The sequence below is a fragment of the Sapajus apella genome, unplaced genomic scaffold (genome assembly GCF_009761245.1).
Source record: "Sapajus apella isolate SASKATOON/1434 unplaced genomic scaffold, GSC_monkey_1.0 scaffold24, whole genome shotgun sequence".
In the NCBI taxonomy this organism is placed as follows: Eukaryota; Metazoa; Chordata; class Mammalia; order Primates; family Cebidae; genus Sapajus; species Sapajus apella.
In genome coordinates this window covers 14,955,650-14,979,464 of record NW_022436964.1, presented here as the reverse complement: position 1 = coordinate 14,979,464, position 23,815 = coordinate 14,955,650, and the positions used below count along the sequence as shown (strand labels likewise).

The following is a 23,815-nucleotide window of genomic DNA, read 5'->3' as shown; positions in this document are numbered from 1 at the left end:
ACTTACTTTCCAATAGTATAATTATCTATTTAGGAGAACCAAGATATTAAACTGAGAAGTAATTAGAATAAATAAGATGTTAGCTTTCCTTCATATCAGCACTAACCAGTTAATAAATTACAAAAGAAAAAAGCATACAAATTATTATTAGCGACACAAATTCAAATTCTTTAATGAGGAAAATTTCACCAAGATCAAGAAAAGAAAATGTGGCAGTTTATCTCCAAAGATGGCAGAACTTCCTGTTGGCACAAGGAACTCCCCATTGAGGGTGAGGATTCCTCCATCTCAAGTTGAGGTGATCAGTAGAACATGGCAAAAGTACCATGTGCCAGTTCTAAGCCTAGCTTTAAGACTGCCTCCATCTTTTAAGCTCTGAGCCACCAGATTAGAAATCCAGGCTACTCTGTTGGAGGGAGAGGCCATGGGAGGAATACTGACAAGCCTGACTTACCAGTAAGGAGGCCATTATAGATAATCAGCTTAGCAGAGCCTGAATTCCAGCTTCAGCTGCCATCTGACTGCAACCCATGAGGATCCACAAGAAGAAATTGGAGCCATTGTCTGTTTGTTTTAAAATACAGACTAAAACATAACTGAGACAGATATCTTAAATGAAAAAGGAATAGCTACCATTTTAGGGAACTGGAAAATTAAACTAATTAGAAACCAAATTTATAAGTTTAATATAATTACAATCAAAATCCCAATGGATTTTGTTTTTTATTAGAATTTTAAGATTCTAGGAATTATTTGAAAGGACAAACAGGTGAGAACAATCAGAAATGTTTTGAAAAGGTAGCATAACCAATTTAGGGAAGTAAGAGATTTAGGACACCACCTTCATTATATGCTACATTATGATTGATTTTTTCTTATTAAAAAAAATTAAATTTAAGGCATAGAAATGGCAAATGTGCAGGGGGAAGGAGGCAGCGAACCACATTGCCATGTATGTACTTATGCAACAATCCTGCATGTTCTGCACATGTACTCCAGAACCTAAAGTGCAATAAAATATATACATATATTTTAAAAAAAAAGAAAGAAAGAAAAAGGAAATGGCAAATGTGGTAGCTATGGTTTAATAGACTTAACATATATATAGAATTCAGGCATATTGGCAGGAAAAATGTTAATGGCCCTGGAGAAATGAGCAAAGGACATATATGGGCAGTTTACAAAGTAGGAAATATAATTAATTAGTAAACACAGGAAACATATCCCATTTGCAAATAATAAATAATATGAATTAAGAGATATTGAATGAATTAAAAGATTTTTCTTTTGAGAATAAAATTGGTAATATATTTTAAAAATACTATTTGAAGCCAGGTATGGTAACTCAGGCTTGTAATCCCAGCACTTTGGGAGGCAGAGGCAGGTGGATCACTTGAAGTCAGGCTTTTGCAACCAGCCTGGCCAATATGGCAAAACCTTGTCTCTACTTTAAAAATGCCAAAATTAGCCACGTGTGGTGGCACGTGCCTGTAATTCCAGCTACTTGGGAGGCTGAGGCAGGAGAATCTCTCGAACCTGGGAGGCAGAGGTTGCAGTGAGCTGAGATTGCACCACTGCATTCCAGGCTGGGTGATGGAGTGAGAATTGGTCTCAAAAATTAAAAAACAAAACAAAACTATTTGACTTAATTATTTTTCTAGGAAACCTCCCCAAAGAAAAGTAATTCAAACTAGCAATAAAATTCATATGCAAATGTACGCATCATTGAATTATTTATGATGGCAAAACTTGGAAAGTACCTAAATATTTAGTATTACTGAAACTGTCTTTGCAAAAATTATAGTAGGAAGAGAAATGTGACATAACTGAGTCCATCTTGCTTGTACCAGGCTGAACTGCTTTTGCCCCTTCTTGTGTGGAGGGCATAATAGTCTTTTTCCTGAACTGTTACACTGGTTCAAAAATGGAAACCGTATTTGTAAATACTAACTAAAGGTCACAAGGTTAGACTTACATGGTAAGGGCTTGAACTTTGCTGAAGAATAGGCATGGTTAAACAATGACCTGGCATTGCCTAACTGGCTTTGCTATACTTTGCTTACTGCCCCAGAGCCATGTAACAGGGGTCACAAGATTTATAACTTCCCCAACTACTCCCAGATAACTTCAGTATTGTGGAACCTAAAGAACTGGTCCATCAGATATTTTTCAGATTAAGCATTTCAGCAGATGGAGAGACGTTGCCTGGTCCTGAGACCCTCTCCTGGGAACTGACTCAGCTATGCAAAGACAGTTTAGATACTCCTGTGATTTCATTCTCAGCCAATCTTTTTGGTTCCCCAGGCCCCAGCTCACCAAATTATTCTTAAAACCCTAGCCTCTGAATTCTTGGGAAGGTAGATTTGAGAAATTTCACCTGTCCTTTGGCTTGGCTGGCCTTGTGATAATCAAACTCTTTCTTTGCTGTAACACCTGCTGTTCCCAAGGTATTGTGTTTTGGGGGCCAGCAGGCAAGAAGAATGCATTGCGCTGTTAACATTAGGGGTAGTATTAATCAAATATGTTATAATCATATGATGAGTTATCGTGCAGTCTTTATAATGTCCATAGTTAGTTCTTAGTGTCTTGAAACATCTTCATTTAAGGGTAAAAAAATCAAGATGCAAAGGTGCATTATGTTTTATATAAACTGTATAAAAATATAGAGAAAATTTTTTAAACTGGGGAAACTGCCAAAATGCTAGCACAGTTGGCCATTAAATGTTGAGATTCTAGGTGACTTTTTTCATCTTTACACTTTTTAGAATTTTCCAATGTAACAAGTGTGATCATTTATCATCAGAAAAACCACAAGGAAAGAAACATGTTATTGTAAAATGCATTTCAGGTTTATTTTCTTATTTACATGGGGTTTGGCTGTATCTTTAAATAAAAGACATTTAATTAAAAACTCATATACTTCAAATAACTAAATATTATAAATATAAATAATGTGGATGTATTCGCAGGGCTCATAAATCATTAACCATTGCATTATATATTTATGCTTTTAATTTTTTCAACATTATTTCTAATATTTCTCATGTCATTTGTTTCCACATTAACAGCACAGCATACCATGGCAGTTTTTTTGCCTTTATTTGCAATTTTGTTCATTTACTTCTAACTTCTTTTCCAAAGTAATTGATTTTGAGGCATGATTTTTAGCATTGCTTCTGATACCCACATTTAATGAATGCTTGCGTTACATTGATATTGGATACAAATAATTTTAAATTATAATTATAGTGGATGCTTAAATAATAGAAAAATAGTGATTGAACTCTAACAGATGTTGTCATGCACATAAACAAGTGTATAATTCACATACTGAAAAAGGAGAGAGTATTTTCTTGCTAGAGGCTTCACTATGCGGCCTTGCCAGAAACACAGCTCACCATTCATTCAGTCTACTACCTCTGCAATTATGCAATTTTTGAAGAAATCTGAAAATGTTGTGTATAAATTGAGAATTGATTACTTTTTATATTATGGCCTCTTACATTTGCTTAATTCACATTTGTATAAAGTGGGACAGCATTATAGAAAGTAAAGGGAATGCTGCAGGTTATCATTCCATAGCTGTAAGCATTGGTAAGGAAATACAGAGGACTAGGAAACCATGAGGTCATTTCCAAGGAGGGAAATGGAAGAAAATTGCAAGCTGTTTCTTCTGAACTTCCCTTAAACTGGATGTTTCTTACAGCTCATCTCAATTTCAATTAAAGATACCTTCTCTTGAAAGCACGTCCATCACCTTCCAAAGAACCAGAACAGAGGAAATGTGGGAAAGAAGGTACATTAGAGAACTGGTCCAAAGCTGGCTGTTAGAAACTGAGAAAGTTTTTAACAGTGAATTGTTTCATAACACATAGACAAAGTATCCATGTACTGTTTCATAGTAAAAAGGAAACTATATCTGTTTAACAACAGTTATTCCCCAAAATGGCAGGATTGCCTGCCCTACCACTGAGACTCTATGTACTGGTATGGATGTGGCATTGCTAAAATATTGAGATTTCTGTGCTGGTTGGAAATGAGCTGTGGTCTCAAGTCCCCCAGGTCCCTGATGTCTCAGCTTCTGGACTTCCTGGTTGCATTATGACTTTCCTGGGCCCTAAGTACTTTTGCCTTCATGGGCCCCTTCTCCATTAAAACAAACAGTATATTTTGCAACTGAGCTCATATAAAGACAAAAGTAACACAAGTTAGACTATATTCTCTCTCTCTCTCTTTTTTTTTTTTTAAAGCTTATTAAAGATATATCTAAACTACCTATTGGGTACTATGCTTATTACCTGGGTGACAAAATAATCTGTACACCAAACCCTCATGACATGAAATTTACCTAAAGAAACAAACCTGCGCATATACCTCTGAACCTAAAATAAAAGTTTTTTAAAAAGAAATATCTTTTAAGGCTATAGTTCTCATTTTCATCTTTTCTCCCTTCTTTTACACAGTTTAAATTCTTGCCTATTTTTGCCTGCATTAATGCATTTTACAGCCATGTGATATGACCATATTATTCTTAATCCTCCTGAATTTATTACTAACATATCAATGAGTGTTGTTATCACACAGTGTTCTTTTTTTTCTTCCCCACTGGGAAGTACTCTTAGACTTTTATGCCCTATTATACATTTTCTGTATAATAGCTGTCATCAGTTTCTTTGCCCTGAGGTGTTTATGGATATTATATTATCAGCATCATTTCTGGCTGGGCTTAGCTATGAGTTTCTACAGAATTTGTTTTTCAAAATGAAATCTGCGTTTTTTTTATTGTGGTAAAATATACATAACATAAAATATATATGACATAATATTTACTGTTTTAATCTTTGTTAGCATATAATTCAATGGCATTAAGTACATTCATGTTGTTACATTCATGTTTAAAGATTCTGATTTTAAAAGAAATTAAAATATGTTCATGCGGCCCTAAAAATATTGTGAGCCCTAAGCACTGTGCTTTCTGTGTCCAAAGGCTACGTTGTTTCAGCCCGGACTTCCTAGAAGCCAGATCAGTACCTGGCTGGCTGGGGACTTCTAGGACTTACTCAATTGGCTTGGCTGAGAAATACTTACCGTCCCAGGTGCAGATGCATCTTGGTTAATAATCAGAGTTGGGCATGGAGGAATCACCATTAAGAGCCCTTTACTATTTAATTAGGCTCTTTCACCTCAAAGATACTCCCCAAAGACTGAAATTGCCTTTAGTTTTCTATTTCCTAATGATACAGAGAGGAGGTAGGGAAATACAGGGTAGAAGAGGGTGGTCCCCAGTGAGAGTCACATCCTCAAGCCTGGACCTATGGCCCAAAGTGAAAACACGCATTCCTGTCTTCCTGCCTGAACACTGTCTTTTCCAAAGCCACGCTGGTCCACCCTGCCCCCAGCATCCTGTACCCATAAAAATCCTAGTCCTTACCAGCACAGTGGCAGAGAAGGAGAGAAAAAGAAGCAGTCAGACATTGAAGAGAAGCAGCTTGACTTCAGAGGGACGGTTTGTTGGGAGGACCTTGATGTAGAGAGTTCAGCCAGGGACAGCCAAACTCCAGGGGAAGATTATCTTCACACTCCATCCTCTTTTCAGCTCCTCATCCCACTGAGAACCACTTCCACTGCTCAGTAAAATCCTCTACATTCACCATCTTCAATTTGTTTGTGTGATCTGATCTTCCCGGATGCTGAACAAGAGCTCAGGATACAGAGGGGTGTCAAACAGAGCTGTTAAACACTTAGCCATCCATGGATGGCAAAGCTGAGACAGTGAACTTTAATGCATGCTCTCTGGGGCTCTAGGGGTCGTGGACAACCCCTAGATGCTTCCATTAGCCCACACAGTTCTGATCCTGCTCTTTGCCCAGAATCACTCATCCCAGCCTCTGTACTCACTTTACCTGTGTGCTCCCTGTCCAGCAAGGAGTTGAGAGTTGCGGGCTGAGTAAGTGAGCCATCCCTTCACAAGTCCCATGAAGGGGTCAAGGGAACTATCCCATTTCACTAAGAAGGGATGTCTGTTAGGTGCCTTAAAAAGAAGACGAGAGAAAGAATGGCTTGCTGAGAACAGAAAGCTGGGACAGAAAGAGAATCCAGAAGAAGGCGAGGATTCTATAGGAAGCCTCACTTGTCTGAACTACATTAGCTTTCAGTTCCATTACCTTAAGGCCCTCTCCTTGTATCTTTGCTCCATTTCATGTCCGTATTGTCTTCCCCATTTTCATTTCAGCAAAGACAGTCTCTTTTTTTTCTTTCTCCTCCTCTTTTTCTTCTGTTGTTTTAAAAAATAATAGCATGAAAAGTTGTTCAAGTTAATCTGGCCATAGAGAATAATCAAGTATAAAAGCCTTGTATTCTAAAGTGTGGTTTTTCCAAACTTGTACCTGGAAAATTAAGGCTGAAATTTAATTAAGTTCCAGGCTTATAATGTGTCTTTATTACTTTCATTTTAGTGCTATTTTATTTGTACTTCATCTGACTATATCCACGTTTAATTTTCTTTGTCCTGTTAATTTTCTGACTCAATATTCACTAACAAATGAATAATTGCCATTTGCTTGTTTGTCTTATCATGTACTATTGACTGAAATGAAATAAGTGAGAATTTTAGAATCCTCTGCAAATGAGGTAGTGGTTAGGGGGTAGAATTAGAGAAGATGGAAGGGTCTTATAATCCATGCCAGAGTGTTCCATAATGCTGCTGCTAGTTAACCATCAAAACAGGCCGCTTTGACTTGGGTTCAGAAGGATACAGTGCCCTTTCTAACCTAAATATCTTGCCTGAACGATCTCAACACATGTCATACATATGTGTGCTGATCTTGTATTTGTACTTGAAGGCATGGTTTTATATAGTTCGATAAACAAACAGTTCTGGTTCTGAGTCTCATGTCATTCTGCCAGCATTAAGAACTGCATTTCCTAGGCCCCAGCTTCAGCCTTGGGATCTGCTGGTTGTTGCTCATATAACTCCATAGAACTTCCATAGATTCCCTGGTTAATTGGGATGCAATAGAATTTGCCTTATTGAATGAAATATACAGTTGCTGATAGATGAGTAGAAGGAAGGAAGGAATGAAGCAAGGAAGCAGGGAGACAAGGAAAGGAGGGAAGATAGAAGAAATAAAGGGAGGAAGAGAGGAATGAAGTAACACTTATTGTCTACCATGTTCCAGGCACTGTCTTAGTTATCTTACATGTATTAGCTTACTTAATGCTCACAATTGTCCTGGAATATCAACCTATTAGAATTATATACTGAGGAACTGTGTCATAGAGAGGTTAAGTATTAGTCATAACACACCATATAAATGTTCAGAAAGAACCCAGGTCTGATTCCAAGTGCCATTTTTGTAGCTACTTTGCAAAACATGACTCAAAACTTATATACTCCTCGCTATAAGACTAGGGTTAGATGGCCAGGCACGGTGGATTCCCAGTACTTTGGGAGGTTGAGGTGGATGGATCATTTGAGCTCAGGAGTTCGAGACCAGTGTGGCCAACATGGTGAAACCCCATTTCTACTAAACATACAAAAGATTAGCCGGGCATGGTGGCATTGAGCCTAGATTGTTCCATGGCATTCCAGCCTGGGTAACAGAGTGAGGCTCTGTCTCAAAAAAAAAAAAAAAAAAAAAAAAAAAGACTATGGTTAGACAGTATGATGGTTAATTTTCTGTGTTGACTAGATTATCATGCCCTGTTGTTTAGTCAAATACTTGTCTAGCTGTTGTTGTGAAGGTCTTTTGTAAATGTGACTAACATTTGCAATTAGTTGACTTTTAGTAAAGATTATTCCAAATAATGTGAGTGGGCCTCATTGAATCAGTTTACAGCCTTAAGTGCAAAAAACTAAGGTTTTCTGGAGAAAAAGGAATTCGGTCTCAAGATTATAACATAGAAATCCTCCCTGAGTTACTTGCTGTCTTCCACAATCATGTGAGCCAATTCCTTAAAATCTCTCTCTCTCTCTCTCTCTCTCTCTCTCTCTGTGTGTGTGTGTGTTTGTGTGTGTATGTATTCTACTGGTTCCAGTTCTCTGGAGATCCTTGACTGGTACAGACAGAATGATCTTTCCAAGCTCTCTGGCTGTCAAATTCTATTTGATTGGATTTGATTCTATCTCATTGTTCCTGTCCCATTGAAATAGTCTTTTATTTGTGATCAAGTATCCTTTTGGATTAAAGACTTGGTAGATATTTAATTCAAGTTTACTTAAAAACTAAGTGTTAATTATACTTAATTATAAATTAATTAAGTATTTTTTTATTACATTTTAGATTTTGAGGTACATGTAAAGAACATGCAAGATTGTTGCATAGGTACACACATGGCAGTGTGATTTGCTGCCTTCCTCTCCTTCACCTATATCTGGCATTTCTCCCCGTGCTATCTCTCCCCACCTCCCCACCCCCCGTCCCTCCCCCATTACCCCCCAACAGACCCCAGTGTGTAGTGCTCCCCTCCCTGTGTCCATGTGTTCTCATTGTTCAACACCCGCCTATGAGTGGGAACATGTGGTGTTTGATTTTCTGCTCTTGTGTCAGTTTGCTGAGAATGATGGTTTCCAGGTTCATCCATGTCCCTACAAAGGATACGAACTCATCATTTTTGATGGCTGCATAATATTCCATGGCGTATATGTGCCACATTTTCCCTGTCCAGTCTATCATCGATGGGCATTTGGGTTGGTTCCAGGTCTTTGCTATTGTAAACAGTGCTGCAATGAACATTCATGTGCATGTGTCCTTATAGTAGAACGATTTATAATCCTTTGGATATATACCCAGTAATGGGATTGCTGGGTCAAATGGAATTTCTATTTCTAGGTCCTTAAGGAATCGCCACACTGTCTTCCACAATGGTTGAACTAATTTACGCTCCCACCAACAGTGTAAAAGTGTTCCTATTTCTCCACATCCTCTCTAGCATCTGTTGTCTCCAAAATTTTTAATGACTGCCATTCTAACTGGCGTGAGATGGTATCTCCATGTAGTTTTGACTTGCATTTCTCTAATGACCAGTGATGATGAGCATTTTTTCATACGTTTGTTGGCCTCGTGTATATCTTCTTTTCTAAAGTGTCTGTTCATATCCTTCACCCTCTTTTGAATGGGCTTGTTTGTTTTATTCTTGTAGATCTGTTTTAGTTCTTTGTAAATTCTGGATATCAGCCCTTTGTCAGATGGATAGACTGCAAAAATTTTTTCCCATTCTGTTGGTTGCCGATTCACTCTAATGACTGTTTCTTTTGCCGTGCAGAAGCTCTGGAGTTTGATTAGGTCCCATTTGTCTATTTTGGCTTTTGTTGTCAATGCTTTTGGTGTTTTGGTCATGAAGTCCTTGCCTACGCCTATGTCCTGAATGGCTTTGCCTAGATTTTCTTCTAGGGTTATTATGGTGTTAGGTCTTCTGTTTAAGTCTTTAATCCATCTGGAGTTAATTTTAGTGTAAGGCATCAGGAAGGGGTCCAGTTTCTGCTTTCTGCATATGGCTAGCCAGTTTTCCCAACACCATTTATTAAACGGGAATCCTTTCCCCATTGCTTATTTTTTTCAGATTTGTCAAAGATCGGATGGTTGTAGATACGTTGTGTTGCCTCAGAGGCCTCTGTTCTGTTCCGTTGGTCTATATCTCTGTTTTGGTATCAGTACCATGCTGTTTTGATTACTGTGGCCTTGTACTATAGTTTGAAGTCCGGTAGTGTGATGCCTCCAGCTTTGTTCTTTTTGCTTAGAATTGACTTGGCTATGCAGGCTCTCTTTTGGCTCCATATGAAGTTTAAGGTGTTTTTTTCCAGTTCTGTGAAGAAGGTCATTAGTAGCTTGATGGCAATAGCATTGAATCTGCAAATTACTTTGGGAAGTATGGTCATTTTCACGATATTGATTCTTTCTAGCCAGGAACATGTAATGTTTCTCTATCTGTGTGTGTCCTCTCTTATTTCGTTGAGCAGTGGCTTGTAGTTCTCCTTGAAGAGGTCCTTTACGTTCCTTGTTAGTTGTATTCCTAGGTATTTTATTCTCTTTGTAGCAATTGTGAATGGCAGTTCATTCTTGATGTGGCTCTCTTTAAGTCTGTTATTGGTGTATACGAATCCTTGTGATTTTTGCACATTGATTTTGTATCCTGAGACTTTGCTGAAGTTGCTTATCAGTTTCAGGAGATTTTGGGCTGAGATGATTGCGTTTTCTAGATATACAATCATGTCGTCTGCAAATAGAGACAATTTGACTTCCTCCTTTCCTATTTGAATGCCCTTTATTTCTTTTTCTTGCCTGATTGCTCTGGCTAGAACTTCCAGTACTATATTGAATAGGAGTGGTGAGAGTGGGCATCCTTGTCTAGTGCCAGATTTCAAAGGGAATGCTTCCAGTTTTTGCCCATTCAGTATGATATTGGCTGTTGGTTTGTCATGAATAGCTTTTATTATTTTGAGATACGTTCTGTCAATACCTAGTTTATTAAGTGTTTTTAGCATAAAGGGCTGTTGAATTTAACTCCAGATGGATTAAAGACTTAAACATAAGACCTAACACCATAAAAACCCTAGAAGAAAATCTAGGCAAAACCATTCAGGACATAGGCGTAGGCAAGGACTTCATGACCAAAACTCCAAAAGCATTGGCAACAAAAGCCAAAATAGACAAATGGGACCTAATCAAACTCCAGAGCTTCTGCACGGCAAAAGAAACAGTCATTAGAGTGAATCGGCAACCAACAAAATGGGAAAAAATTTTTGCAGTCTACCTATCTGACAAAGGGCTGATATCCAGAATTTACAAAGAACTAAAACAGATCTACAAGAAAAAAACAAGCAAGCCCATTCAAAAGTGGGTGAAGGATACGAACAGACACTTTACAAAAGAAGACATACATGAGGCCAACAAACATATGAAAAAATGCTCATCATCACTGGTCATTAGAGAAATGCAAATCAAAACTACATTGAGATACCATCTCATGCCTGTTAGAATGGCGATCATTAAAAAATCTGGAGACAACAGATGCTGGAGAGGATGTGGAGAAATAGGAACACTTTTACACTGTTGGTGGGAGCGTAAATTAGTTCAACCATTGTGGAAGACAGTGTGGCGATTCCTTAAGGACCTAGAAATAGAAATTCCATTTGACCCAGCAATCCCATTACTGGGTATATATACAAAGGATTATAAATCGTTCTACTATAAGGACACATGCACACGAATGTTCATTGCAGCACTGTTCACAATAGCAAAGACCTGGAACCAACCCAAATGCCCATCGATGATAGACTGGACAGGGAAAATGTGGTACATATACACCATGGAATATTATGCAGCCATCAAAAATGATGAGTTTGTGTCCTTTGTAGGGACATGGATGAACCTGGAAACCATCATTCTCAGCAAACTGACACAAGAGCAGAAAATCAAGCACTGCATGTTCTCACACATAGGCAGGTGTTGAACAATGGAACACATGGACACAGGGAGGGGAGCACAACACACTGGTGTCTATTGGGGGGAAATAGGGGAGGGACAGCAGGGGGTGGGGAGGTGGGGAGAGATAGCATGGGGAGAAATGCCAGATATAGGTGAAGGAGAGGAAGGCAGCAAATCACACTGCCATGTGTGTACCTATGCAACAATCTTGCATGTTCTTCACATGTACCCCAAAACCTAAAATGCAAATAAAAAAAGAGAATCCATCTGGAAATGCGGTGTCCACTCACTCTCTGCACTTTCACTGGGAGGTGCAATCCTGAGCTGTTCCTAGTCGGCCATCTTCCCCGGATCTGACCCTTTGTGTAATTAATTAAGTATTTTAACTTCCTGCTCATCTTATGTATCACCAATAGTAGAGAAATTGTGGGATCTTAATTCTCAGGAAACAGATTAAGTGTTTTTTAGAGATATGTTCTTTTAGTAGAGAGATACTCTGTTTCTCCTGAAACTTAACTCTTGGCTTACATTGCCTTCTGAAGCTATTTATTTATTTATTTATTAACTTTTTTGAGACAAAGTCTTGCTTTGTCACCCAGGCTGGAGTGCAGTGGCACAATCTCAGCTCACTGCAACCTCTACCTCCCAGGCTAAGTGATCCTCTTGCCTCAGCCTCTGAAATTGCTGGGATTGCAGATGTGAGCTGCCATGCCTGGCCTGCTCTAACATTTGTTTCTGAGTTAGGCCATAAAGCTAAGTTCTGCTTCAGAGAACTTGGAATTATGAGATATTTTATTTTCTTCTGTTTGATTATCTTCAGTTTCTATAGTGAATGTTTGTGACTTTTACAAGGAGAAAAAAATCTTGAAAATTGAGAAGCCTAGGCCTCACACTGATATACAGCCCATTAAGTCATTCCATTATAAAACAGTGGCAGAGGTAAATGTCTTCACATAATATAGACTGAAGAATAAGAAAAATAATATTTGTATTTAATATGATTAAAGTGATACAACCAACAAATTTTGTGCATTAGAAAGAAACAAATATATCTAGAACAAATGTTTAATTGTATATTGCTTAGTTTTTGATGCTGGCCATAACTAAAATTTGTGTGATATTAATCTTTAAAAGTCAATTTATTTGTGTAGTGTTAGTTTACATAGATCTTTATATTTTTCTTTGTAGTGAAACCTTACTGTGTTGACTGGATTCATTAGTGGTGGAGATATTTATATTTCTATTCCACAACCTAACTTATTTGTACTTTCCATGGCTATTTCCCTGTAGCTAAGAGTCTCATGCTATATTAATACCTGTATTTGTTACAAATGCTTTTCCCTCCTAAAACATTGTCAAGTAAATAAGCGTAGTAAACAGTTCTTAAATATATAAGAATATATTCTTCTAGTTATGTATTTATTTAGCTATATTTGACAATTATTTTTATGTTTGTGATACAATCATTGGAGGAAAAAATATCCAATAGAAATAAAATCTGGCCAGGTGCAGTGGCTCACACCTGTCATCCCAATGCTTTTGGAGGCTTGAGATGGGAAAATGGCTTGAGGCCAAGAGTTCAAACCCACAGTGAGCTATGATGATGCCACTGCACTCCAGGCTGGGTGACACAGAGAGACTCTGTCTCTGAAAAGAAAACTTGAAAAAATAAAAGAAATAAAATACTTGCAATTTAGTGAAGAAAATGAATGAGGGGATCTGCCTGAGATACCCAGCCCCCATTGGTCCCCAGGGCAGATAAGGCAGGTTTGATTGTAGCATAATTCTTCTTTTCCTCCCACCGTTCTGCATGTGTGCTTAGAAGACAACCTTATTAGAGGAAGGCAGGTCTTCAGTCAAGTGCATGTAAGTGGTAAAGACTTTTATACATGATGTATGCTGAAAATAATGAAACAAACTATCACAGCAATTTACTTTTATATCTATTGTCATTCCATCCGATGTGACATTCCAATAAATAAGCTTACTAACTCAAATATCTTTTTAAGAGTAAATGGAATACTCAAAATGAGCATTCTTATAGGCATACTAGGGAAGAATGTCTTTGCTGTACTAATGCCAGGTGGCTAATAGCTATCTTGAATGGTGGATGCAAGGTTAGTTTGCACTGACTAATTTGGCCAGGAAACATAACCCATTATGCATTTTTATGGATGATCTGGATGAAGGAATTGAGAGTATGCTTCCATTGTAATATTAAATTAGACAGAGTTACTGTGTTCCAGAAGGCAGTCCTAAAACTGAAAATGACCTTGAAAAATAAAACTATCAGAAATGAAAGGTCCTAAAGAAAAAGGATGAAATCCCATATGAATAAATGGAACCAAGGAACAGCCTACCAGAAGATTGGAAAAAATCGTCTGAGGACTGGCTTTAAAGTTGACTAAGAAATAGCAGTGTTGGCCAGGTATGGTGGGTCATGCCTGTAATTCCAGCACTTTGGGAGGCCGAGGTGGGCAGATCACGAGGACAAGAGATCAAGACTATCCTGGCCAACATGGTGAAACCCTGTCTCTACTAAAAATACAAAGATTTGCTGGGGGTGGTGGAGTGTGCCTGTTGTCCCAGCTACTTGGGAGGCTGAGGCGGGAGAATCACTTGAACTCAGGAGACAGAGGTTGCAGTGAGCCAAGATCACACCATACACTCCAGCCTAGCAACAGAGCAAGACTCCATCTCAAAAAAAAAAAAAAAAAAGAAAGAAAGAAAAGAAAAGAAAAACGAATAGCAGTGTCGTTTTTATTCTGGAAGAAGCTACAGGATCTAATGGTGCTTAGAGTAAAGATAGAACACGCAAGTGGCAATGGGGGTGGAGGTGGAGTCGATATCGGAGAGCCCATCTTTAAAGATACATTAATGCATTTTACTAATGTAAGCGGTAAAATCATGAGGGAAGGTGGATTGGGGGAACCACTCACTAAGAGGACTCTCCTTTAACATCCTAACCTGCCTTGCCATGATCTGTTAAAGAAAAAGGAAGAGAATGAGAAGAAAAGAAAGAAGAATGTTTTCTCTTTTTTTTTTTAATTGCACTTTAGGTTCTGGGGTACATGTGCAGATTATGCAGGATTGTTGCATAGGTACACACATGGCAATGTGGTTTGCTGCTTCCATACCCTGTCACCCACATCTGGCATTTCTCCCCCTGTTATCCCTCCCCGACCTCCCCATCCCCCCCGACTTTCCCTGCCTTAACCCCCTCAACAGACCCCAGTGTTTGATGCCCCCCTCCCTGTATCCATGTGTTCTCATTGTTCAACACCCGCCTATGAGTGAGAACATACGATGTTTGATTTTCTGTTCTTGTATCAGTTTGCTGAGAATGATGGTTTCTAGATTCATCCATGTCCCTACAAAGGACACAAACTCATCGTTTCTTATGGCTGCATAGTATTCCATGGTGTATATGTGCCACATTTTCCTTGTCCACCCTATCGTTGATGGGCATTTAGGTTGGTTCCAGGTCTTTGCTATTGTAAACAGTACCGCTATGAACATATGTGTGCATGTGTCTTTATAATAGAACAATTTCTAATTCTTTGGGTATACACCCAGTAATGGGATTGCTGGGTCAAATGGAATTTCTATTGCTAGGTTCTTGAGGAATTGCCACACTGTCTTCCACAATAGTTGAACTAGTTTACACTCCCACCAACAGTGTAAAAGTGTTCCTATTTCTCCACATCCTCTCCAATTGAGAAATGCAAATCAAAACCGCATTGAGATACCACCTCACGCCAGTTAGAATGGCGATCATTAAAAAATCCGGAGACAATGGAACTGGCACAAGAACAGAAAATCAAACACCGCATGTTCTCACTCATAGGTGGATGTTGAACAATGAGAACACAAGGACACAGGGAGGAGAGCATCACACACCGGGGTCTGTTGGGGGGAAATAGGGGAGGGACAGCGGGGGGTGGGGAGTTGGGGAGAGATAGCATGGGGAGAAATGCCAGATATAGGTGAAGGGGAGGAAGACAGCAAATCACACTGCCGTGTGTGTACCTATGCAACAATCTTGGATGTTCTTCACATGTACCCCAAAACTTAAAATGCAATTAAAAATAAATAAGTAAATAAATAAAAAATCTGGAGACAAGAATGCTTTCTTAACCACTTTTCTGAAGGCTAGTTTTCCTCTATGGTGACTCTTTTGCTGCAACTCTAGTGCTTCCTGTTTTGGCAGGGCCTGTTTTGCCTTCAGCACTCCTTTTTCTGAGGCAGTTTCTTTTCCTCCTTCTACCAGCATGTTTTATGGGACTCCCCCAGCCCTTCACTGAAAAGGCACCTTTAAGGGTGGCTAGAGGTTGACTGATATTTTTGTGTTTTGTCAGGTGCTACTCTGGTTAGGCTTCTTTGGAAGTTAGCAATTGTTGGTTACCACTGCAAATCTTCAGCCTCCCTCCCTCTTCAGAGCCTGTGACACTGCAACACTCTCTCCTTACCTCTCCTTCTCTGTCCTTCACGGCTTCTTTATAAACCCAATCATGGCCATCCCCAACATTTGGGCCCCAGATGCCTGCATCTCTCATTTTACACAATCTCAGAGAATTTATCCAATTGCCATGGCTCTGCACCAATCATCATTTGGGGGGTGGGGTAACTTTTAATTGTTACATAATTTCAAACTTACAGGAAAGTTTCAAAATTGCACAAGGAGCTTCCATATATTATTTTCAGAGTTGATAGTTGTTTACAGTATGAAAGTAAGCTGGAAACATCATGCCCTTTTGCTCCTAAATAGTTCAATGTCTGTCTCCTAAAAACAAGGATGAGTAGCTATGGTATAGTTTTCAACCTCAGGAAAATTGATACAAGGTAGTTATATAATCCACAGTCCATGTTAAATATCATCCATGGTCCCAATAATGTTCTTTATAGCTATTTTTTTCCCTACCAGTGATCAATGCTGTGCATAGGGCACTGACTTCTCTCTAGGCCATCTGTCCCACAGCGCTACCTTCCAGATAAACATTTTTTACTGATGTCATCTTAAATTAAAAATGTCTAAAATGTGACTCATTGTTTCCCCCCTAAAACAAATCATCCCCACCCCCATATCTTTCTAATTCTTTTTAGTGTTATTATAACTCTCCCAGCCTTCCAGGCTTGAAGCTATGAATCATCTTTGGTTCTTTATTCCCTGTTAGCTGTGTAAGTCCTTTACATTCTTCTGCGAAATGACTCTTTCATTTTCATTCTGCGTAAGCCTTTGTGCACTAATGCCCACCAATTCCACACATCAGAAAAATTATTCTCGTTACCCTTATCTACCTGAAGGTCTCAGAAAAAGTTTGCAATGCTTGTCCTTCCTTAAGTAAACTCTGTCACAACTCTGTGTGTGTAGCACCAAACAGTGACCCAGCCAATAGCAATGTATAGCCATTCACAAATCTGTTTCAATACACACTTTTTTCCCATTCCCACTGAATAAATGTTGAAGAGAGATTTACCCATCATGTTAGGGTGTGGAAAACATACTGTCTGCAATTTCACATATGCAGAGGAAACATATTGAACTGATAATTGACCTTCTTCTGGAGCCCACCACCAGTGGGAAAACATTAGCTCTTCCATCCATTTAAAGCTTAGTCTGATTCCATAAGTTAAATAGTTCTGCTTTCTATAGAAAGTGTTTAATCCCTCTTGAAGAAAATGCTTACCTTCTCAGAGATCCTCTCCCATCTTGTGTGCAGAGAGGAGCTAACACAGCAAAACTGAGACTACTATCCTTTGAAAGCCTGCTTGTAATGTTGGCCCTTAATTGGCATCTAGAAACTGGTCTTTCAGGGTAAGAATTCCCTAATTAGAATGACCCATTGTGGCTGTTTGTGCAAACAATATGGTTTATGCTGAATATCTGTTTCCTTCTGGGAGCCTGAAATTGTGGAACGTATTAGGCAGAGGCTGCCTACAGGACCCAGCTCCCAGTAAAAACTCTGGGCACTGAGTTTGCAATAAGCTTTCCCAGTAGATAGCATAGTGCAACTCACTATTGGGGGAATTACACTCATCCTGTGTGACTCCACTGGGAGAGGACTCTTGGGAGTTTGTACCTGGTTTCCTCTGGATGTCAGCCCATAGGCTTTGATGATTTTGCTTTGTATGCTTTGTATGTAATAAATCATAACCATGAGTACAACTATGCAGACGGTCCCTGACTTATGATGGTTCAACTTACAATGTTTTGACTTTATGATGGGTTTATTGGGGCATTAAATGCATTTCACCTTATGATTTTTTTTTAACCTAGATGGGTTTATTCAGATGTAACTGCCTTGCAAGTTGAGGAACATCTGTATACAGGGGTGTGTGTGTATACACACACAACTGTGAGTCCTCCTAGAAGATCATCAAACCTGAAGTGGTCTTGGGGACCCCAATACACCATACTCTTCTCCCTGAAAAGAGGACAAAAGTTGTATTTTCCAAAAATGGTCACAACTTGAGCTCCTATCCCACATGCTCTTACAATATGATTTTGACACTCCCCCAACTGAGAAGCAGAGTCTACGTTACCTCCCTAGAGAGAATTGTGGTAAACTGATGGCATTGATGATATGTGATTTTCAAGGCTAGTGATAAAAAGCAATACACCTTCCTCTTATTTCACATTGCGGGATGCTTATTCTCAGAAGGCAGTCACTGTGCTGTGAGGAAGCAGAGCAAGCACATGGAGAGGACCCAGGCAGCTGTTCTAGCCAAGAGGCCCAGCCAAGGTTCTAGCAGCCAGCCAGCATCAGTGACCAAATGGAATGAGATGTGTCCAACCCCTAACCCTCAACTCACTTGCAACTCTCGTGTCTTCTATGAATCTATCTTCTTTCTATGAATCAGCTGAGACCCTGAACATTGTAAAGCAGAGAGCTGCCTTTGCCATATCCTGTCCAAATACCTGACCCAAAGAAGCTGGAGGCACAAGGAAATGGCTATTATTTTACACTAGTATGAGCAGAGTGGGTTGTTTGCAGCAATAAGAATGTCAGCTTTTCCTATGATGGCATCCAGATACATGGAGAGAAGGATGTGACTCAGCATCCTGATGCCAGAGGGAGGAGTAGGGTTTTACATGTGTTTTCTGCCTGTTCTGCTCTCTGGAGTGATATCCCTAGTCTACCTGGTTGCTCTTTTCTTTGCTGATATTAGTGACTAAACTTTGTGGACATTGTAACTGGCAGGCGTTTTCTTTTTATCTCTGGGCTTGGGTGGAGCCCAGAAGGCCTGTCTGGGATGACTCAGCCTTGTTTCCATTCCCATAGACACCATACACCCCACAGGCACCTTCCGTGACTCTTATGCAGCCACAGCTCCAGTGGTCAGCTCTGCAGCCCCTGTTAGTATCCTCCTCTGCAGACTTGCAGCTACCTTAGGATTTCATCCATGCCACAGGAAAACAAAAGTGGCTCAGGACTGATGAATCTTAGTGGTTCCCTCTACCTGACTATGGACTGGAAAGAAAGGGCTGTCTGAGAGTTAATACCTATTTCAGGAGTTTCCAACAGAAATGGGAGTCAGGAAGCTCCTATGTCTTTTTGCCATGATTCTCATTCATCTAATGTACCATTCACTATTCAGGTCAAAGGGACTTTGCCTGATTAAAGCCCAGGGTTGGGAAAATTGGGTCATAACATTGGCTCTTTCTGCTTTCCTTTCCCCCTTATTTTTTAATTCTCACAATTTCCTAGACAGATTCTTCCCCATCTTCCTTCTCTTCATTTCAACTCTTCTCTAAGCCTTCATAGCAAATGATATTTTCTCTACCCATTTGGAGAACTCTATAGTCTCCCAGGTTTGATCATTGACATTCTAAAGTCCTCAGAACTGTAAGTTGGATTACAAGGCTATTCTCTTGCCAAAAATTCCTATTTTGCATGTTAGAAGGTGGTATGACTTTGCTCTTTGGTTGACATTTTTCTGAAAACCAACAGAAGAGCAAACTCCTTTGCTCTTGTGTAGGAGAGCTGCAAACAGCACCCTGGGTTAGATGCTTCTTCCTTTATGTTCAATTGTAGAAAAAATAACTTCTTTCACATAAACCATTGAACAGAAGTCCTGGGCTTTAATCTGTTTGGACAAATTTAAGTCACATGCCTAACACTGAACCTATTACTGTCATTGAGAATGATATGCCTCTATTCTGATTGTCTTCAGCCAGTTAGATTCTGCTCCTAGACTTGGGACTGGGATCAATCCTACTCAAACTGCATCCCTGCCACACCCTGAGAAATGGGAGAAGTGGACTCAGGGGTGAGCTGGAACCAGCTTTTAACAGTTGGCCTGAGCTAACTATGCTCACCTCTTCTTCAGTTTCGCTGGCTTCACTCTGGTAACTTGAAGTTAGCCATAGTGGGAGTATTTATGCTGCAGAAATTGGCAAATATGGCTGGTTGCAGTGGCTGATGCCTGTCATCCCAACTCTTTGGGAGGTTGAGGTGGGCAGATTGCCTGAGGTCAGGAGTTCAAGACCAGTCTGGCCAACATGGTGAAACCCCGTCTCTACTAAAAATAAAAAAAAATTAGCCGAGTGTGGTGGCATGGCCCTGTAATCCCAGCTACTCTGGAGGCTGAGGCAGGGGAATTGCTTAAACCAGGGAGGTAGTAGAGGTTGCAGTGAGCCGAGATTGCGCCACTGCACTCCAGCCTGGGTGACCGAGCAACAGTCCATTAAAAAAAAAAGAAAAAGAAAAGAAAAGAAATTGGCTGGTTTACCAATATAGCACTGAGAATGAGAGGAACCCAATGTAACTGACGTGGGTTAACAGGCAACAGTCTCTTAACTTGTTTTTCTAACATCAGAATTGCTTCTTCCAGTGAATCCTTCTTTTGTTTCTGTTTTTGACATAGGGTCTTGCCCTATTGCCCAGGCTGGAGAGCAGTGGCATGATCACAGCTCACTGAAGTCTCAGCCTCCTAGGCTTAAGTGATCCTCACACCTCAACATCCTGAGTAGCTGGGACTACCAGAACATGTCAGCGTGCCCAGCTAATTTTATATTTTATAGAGACGTGGTCTCACTGTGTTGCTCGGGCTGGTCTTGAATCTCTGGCCTCAAGCGATCCTCACACCTTGTCCTTCCAAAGAGTTTGGATTACAGGAGTGAGCCACTGTGCCTGACCCATTCTTTTTTTTAATAACAGCTTCACTGAGATATAATTTCAAATACTGTAACACTCACCCTTTTAAAGTGTATAATTAGTGATTTTTTTTTTTTTGGTATATTTATGGGATTGTACAATCATCACCACAAGAAATTTCAGAACATTTTTGTCACCCCAAGAAACACAATACCCATAAACAGTCACTCGCCGTTCCTTCCCATGGTCCCATTCCTTGGCAATCAACAGTCTACTTTTCTGCCTCTGTGGATTTGCCTGTTCTGCACACTTAATACAAGAAATTGTACAATATGTGGTTTAGCTTCTTCCAGTTAGCATAATGTTTTCAGGCTCTTCCAATTCTGTAGCATATATCAGTATTTTATTCCTTTTGTTGACAAATGATATTTCATTATATGTATAGACCATGTTTGTTTATTCATGTAACTGATGACATGTGAATGATTCAATTCTAATCTAATTCTAATCACAGTTCCAGACTCCAGTTTTTTCCTCCTCTAGTCTTTAGTGCTTCTGCTACCAGAATCACTTTTCTAGAACACTGCATTTCATCATGTTACTTACCTCATAAAAATAAATCCTTCTCTTTGCCTATGAAATGCTACAGGAGCACATAGACACTGAATTTGAAGTTCTCTTCAGTTTGAATGCAGCAGGGATGTGAATGAGAAGATCTTGCCTCCCTCTGAGGGGACAGTTTGGGCCAGTGATGCTCAAATCTCATTTAAAGGGCCTCTATTTGACCCACCCACAAAACAACCAACCATAACACCTGAAGAAATAGACCTGATGACAAAAGCAAAAGCCAGAACTACATAAACAGTGACACAAATATTATATAGCTCTATAATTTTATAGTTTACATTTCTTTTCATCTCTTAATTGTTAAAGGTTCTGTGAGGTTTCTGAAGGGATAATGAGTTTTACAGTCAGACAGATCTAATTTGTAGTCCTGGCTTAGTCACTTATTACTGACTTTCTTTAAATTGTCTCCTGAGATTTTAAGAAAATCATCATTTCTATGCGTAGAGTGGGAGTAATAATTTATATCTTAGAGCCCAGTTATGGTTTAAAAAATGTAAACACTCAAATACTGTGCCCAACCCATAATGGGCATTCAATAAATACATGGGCACTATTAAGATTGAACATATGGTTAAAGTTTTCAATTATTTTTGACAAAACCAATCTAAGATTATAACTGTTTTGGTGTTCTTTCATTGTTTTATAGCTTTGGTGATTTAATTTCAATATTGTCCTAGTGCTTTAAAATTAGAGCCAATTTAAAGCAGAAATTAGATAATCAGTTAAAAGGCTTTATGTTCCATGTCTGCCATTACCCTTGGTGTAATCTGAAAGAATCAATGTTTCCTTTGGGAAATAATCAATGATAATATCTTGTTTTATTACAATGAAGCTTTTCTGAAGTGGCCTATGTGTTCTTTCTTAAACACTATACTGGGTTATGTTGAGGTTAATTCTTATAGGAATGTATCAGAGCTTGGCATTTACCATTGTCATGGGAAGTATAACTTGGTAACAGTTATTAAAGATATAGCCCAAGATATTATTCTTTGCAATGGTTACAACATATTTTTTAAAGGTGTTGAATTGTAGTTAAATTATGATTGTTTTGGTTTCATATATCGGATCATAAAATTTAAATTGTTCTTTATGCTATGTATTTGTGGTTTAAAAAAATTTTACATGTGTAGGAGCTTTTTAGTTTCATCAACAACCATAAACTATATTATTTTTTTGGGATTTAAAGTAATTATGAATGCAATAGCCATTTTTTAAATTGAAGCATTTGCTATTTAAGAGAACAAATTAATCAATTGTTAAAAATTAACCTTTGATCATCATAATAGTATATAAAAGATCAACTTTTGAAGATTACTTCTTTTTACATATTTCAGTTATTTAATGTTATTTCTCTTCCCCCCCCCCCACAGAGTTATACCTGTCAAGATGATTACTCCATAGTCCACAGAAAATGCCGTTCTCAGTTCACGGATCTAAATGGTTCTAAAAGATTTGGCATCAACACTTGGCATGATGAGAGTGGGATTTATGCTAATTCAGATGTAAAACGGAAACTCTATTCCTTGACTGGCGGTCCTATCTTGCCCATTTAAAAAATAATGTATGGAATCAGCATCTCTGACTAATGAAAGAAAGGGTGTAGCAGCTGATGATTTTCTATCTTAATAAATGTAATGGAAGTGTTACTATAGTAGATTCCTTTAAGCACAGAGTTTTATATTGTGGACCAGTGTTTATATCCTCATTTTGATGAGCTACTCTGGTATTTTCCAAAGTTTAATGTGTGTCCTGCTGAGAGTATACTACACAAATCTAGATGGTATTTAGTGAGATTTTATTTCATGGATTATATATTTCTTTTAATAATTATTTTAAAAAACACGAAACTAGCACAATTAAGCTTATGATTGCTTAGGATGTCGCTAATTATAAAAATGTAAGCCAACTTAAATTCCACTTAAGACAGATTTTAAGTGAATAAATACATAAGTGGTACTCAGGTTGAAATAAAACTTAAATGGCTAAAGTTTAGGGAACACTGGCCTTATAATAATGTTAAGTATGTAGGTGATTTTTTTTTTGAGGGGGGAATCGGTATCTATAAATTTTTATTTATCTGTGGTAACTAGTTTCATTGTGGATATTTTATTTTGCATGATATTTTCCCTTATTCAAGTTAAGACCTTCTGAATATATGGATAGCAGAGGTGCAGATCAAAACGCTAGGGGTCTGATGGAAAATCTAGTCATCTAGTGTTTGATTTGGAAGAAATCTTAGCAGTTGTTTTGACTTACCCTCACATTTTACAAATGAGTAAACAGAGGTCCATGGAGGTTTAGTAGGTGGCTGTGTTAGTCAACTGGGGTTACCGTAACAAAATATCATAGACTGAGTGGCTTAAACAACAAAGATAGTAGTCTGCAAGCCAGGAAAAGAGCCCTCACTACAAATGAAACCCTGCCAGAACCTTGATCTTGGACTTTTCAGCCTCCAAAATCATGCAAAAATAAATTTCTGTAAAATAGGAACGTGAGTCAAAACAATTGCTAAGATTGTTACCTTCTTGCCCTGTTCTTGCCTGGCGGGAGGGTGATGGGGGCGGGAGATCTCTTTCTCTTCCTCTTCTTATGAGGCTACAGTTTTATTTAATTAGATCTCCACTCTTATGTTCTCACTTAACCTTAATCACCTCCTAAAGATCC

General features: G+C 38.8%; 1 protein-coding gene across 2 annotated transcripts in view; it reads left to right on the top strand.

Annotated features, from left to right (window-relative positions):
• Window positions 1-22,805, top strand: part of CUNH9orf135 (chromosome unknown C9orf135 homolog) — an 86,094-nt gene extending 63,289 nt beyond the window's left edge. For both annotated transcript variants that reach the window (XM_032290934.1, XM_032290935.1), the window contains one exon: window positions 22,522-22,805. In XM_032290934.1, coding sequence (XP_032146825.1) covers window positions 22,522-22,704 — 183 coding nt within the window. In that variant the 3' untranslated portion in view covers window positions 22,705-22,805. The remainder of the gene's footprint in view (window positions 1-22,521) is intronic.
• Window positions 22,806-23,815: the final 1,010 nt, after the last annotated feature.